The 2,720-nt window shown below is 30.1% G+C and overlaps 1 protein-coding gene across 1 annotated transcript; it reads left to right on the forward strand.

The window, feature by feature from the left end:
• Positions 1-1,290: 1,290 nt before the first annotated feature.
• LOC145828821 (histone H3.3-like) lies at positions 1,291-2,033 on the forward strand. Its single transcript, XM_082936575.1, has 2 exons — positions 1,291-1,423; positions 1,747-2,033. The coding sequence occupies exons 1-2, from the start codon at positions 1,291-1,293 to the stop codon at positions 2,031-2,033; spliced, it is 420 nt and encodes a 139-aa protein (XP_082792701.1).
• The last annotated feature ends 687 nt before the right edge of the window (positions 2,034-2,720 follow it).

The raw sequence follows: 2,720 nt of genomic DNA on the forward strand, positions 1-2,720 counted from the left end.
ATCACTAGTAACATGTACCCTTTTCTTTTTTTTAATTAGTTTTTGATTTGCTAATATACTAATAATTAAACCATAAAGCGGTTATCTTTTGACCAAAACACTTTTGCATGAAGTGTTATTCTTAAATGGCAGCAGTTTTATTTTTACACAAGTATCATTTGTCAATTTTTTACAAAAAATATCATTTGCTCTTATATGAGTGCATTAAGTATAAACTACAAGCCAGTTTATATACAATTGAATTTTTTTATTTAACTTTAAATTAATACTTTTTAATTAGTAGAAAGTAAGTACAATAGGCTTTAGATATCTAAACTAGCAAAAGTGTTTGAATGTTTTATAGATAGCTTGGATAATTTGTTTATGTCCTTAAACTTACAAATAGTACAAGAACAATAATACATGGTGTTGTATGTTTGTAAGATATGTGAAGAATCATATGTATTGTATAAAAGTTTTATATTTTAAGTAATGATTAAAACTAATTAACATATAAAATCATACAGTTGAATAAAAAATGAATTTTTTAAATTATGGATCCTTGAAAGACTTCCATCTAAACAATTTGCATTGTCATATAACCCAATATCTGTTATTGTTTTGGTAACTCTGCTTTTCTCACTTTTTGAAATTTTGTTTAAAATCAGTTATTAGAAAAAATTTATTAATTTAAGGTTTTAATTGTAATAGTTCCTTATATGTCGTTTGTTTATCTAGATACATTTATGTTAGGAAATGCTAAAAAATTGTGCCTTTTTTCAGACAAGCTGTGTTTTAAGGTAACAATACAAGTATTTTGCTGATAGAGCTGTTTATTACAAACATCAATCATACACAGATGGTTCAAGTGATTTACTGGAAGTTTGGTGATAGAATTCAGCAATAAACTTTTGTTTTTAACCTGTATTAAAATTAGATTGAAAGCTTTCTATAGTTTCAAGTGTTAGATAATGTATTTTAGAATAAGTTTAATTTATGAGTTTGATTTAGAAAAGTCAGGAAAATTTTGGTAAAAAGTCAGAAAATTTTTCTCAGCTTGATCAGTGGCAACCATGTTAGTGTTATCAATACAAGCAAAGTGTTAAAAGCTCAAGACTAAATCAAAAACTATTTTCCAGCTTAGTTTTTACATTGTTATCAGTTTTTACCGTCTTTCATATAAAACCATTATTATAATTAAAAATTTTTATCAATTGAAAATCTAATTAGAGCAGCATCAAGTAGTGAACATTACATAATTAACAAATATAATTAATTTTATAACTTGAAAGTTTGTATTTAACACATAAAATGGCTCGTACGAAGCAAACAGCCCGCAAATCAAGTGGAGGAAAAGCTCCACGGAATAAAGTAGCCGTTAAAGTTGCTCGAAAAAGTGCCCCTTCAACAGGAGGAGTGAAGAAACCTCATCGTTACCGACCAGGTTCAATATTGTATTTATTAGAACTTTTACTTGTTTTATGCGAACTTCGTAATAGTGTGTATTGATTAATTATTATAATTTTCTCAAATTACACACTGAAAGTTACATTTTTACACGTTGAAATAAAAAGCTAAGATCACGTTTTTTCTATTATCATAAATAAACTCTTTAGGGCTTTAGAGGTTTTAAAAAAGTTATATTTTCTCATAAATTGTTAGAACCGTAGTGAAGGTTTCTTCAAGTCTTTCTCTGAGTATCATATATCATAAGGTTTTATTTATTAAAAAAGCACAAACCTTCTGGTATTCGTACACATTTCCCAGGCACCGTCGCTCTCCGCGAGATCCGGCGCTACCAGAAATCGACCGAGCTGCTGATCAGGAAGCTGCCCTTCCAGCGCCTGGTCCGGGAGATCGCGCAAAACTTCAAGACCGAGGTGAGGTTTCAGTGCGCGGCGATCAGCGCGCTGCAGGAAGGCTGCGAGGCGTACCTGGTGGGACTGTTCGAGGACACCAACCTGTGCGCCATCCACGCCAAGCGGGTCACCATCATGCCCAAGGATGTCCAGTTGGCCAGGAGAATCCGCGGAGAAAGATTCGATCGCGTTTAGTTGTTGCAGTGAATTATGTTGTGAATTTCGTTTTTTGTTTCGATTGAACGACCGTGAGGCGATGCTCCTTTGTTTAAACATGCTAGATAGATTTAGGTATCAACTCTGATTTGCTATTTTTTTTAGCTTTTTTTTGTACTTTTAAAATAATTGCGTCAGGTCACATGTCACTAAATTATGTTGCGAAGTTTTGTTTTTTGTTTTAAGTAAATATATTCAGATAATAATGTCTTTTTTTAATGGAAAATTTTTAGTTCTCAATATTGAATAGATTGTTTTTCAGTTTTTTAAATATATAGTAACGCCCCATGTTGCTAAGGTTATATATGAACTTTTTTACTGAATTTGTTTTCAGAGTTTTTTTACACTTGAGTTGAGTAATAAATTTCTTTGTATAATCTTTTTTTCAAACAGCTCAATTTCAAGAACATTTAGAGTTTTATTTTGAAAAACTTATTTAAGTTAATTTTTCCATTAAATTCTCATTTAGTTAAGGTTAGAAAATTCTGCAAGACATGCTATTGAACTTTTTTAATAATTAAACAAGTTTTATTTAATATGGTTGGTTACTTTGTTGCTTTTTTACAACTTTCTTCTACTTCTTTAAACTAGTGCTTTGTAAAACTTTCTTTGTCTATTGATCTAATAAACAACAATTCGTTATGTAAAGCAAGGTTTCTGATATTT

Source organism: Thalia democratica, chromosome 2 (assembly GCF_965202585.1).
Source record: "Thalia democratica chromosome 2, ktThaDemo2.hap1.1, whole genome shotgun sequence".
NCBI classification, from domain to species: Eukaryota; Metazoa; Chordata; class Thaliacea; order Salpida; family Salpidae; genus Thalia; species Thalia democratica.

Bases quoted from the DNA above. Each gene is read 5' to 3' on its own strand.
- LOC145828821 (XM_082936575.1), top strand. From the start codon at position 1,291: ATGGCTCGTACGAAGCAAACAGCCCGCAAATCAAGTGGAGGAAAAGCT. The intron at 1,424-1,746 runs GTTCAATATTGT...CACATTTCCCAG, and splicing joins ACCTCATCGTTACCGACCAG to GCACCGTCGCTCTCCGCGAG.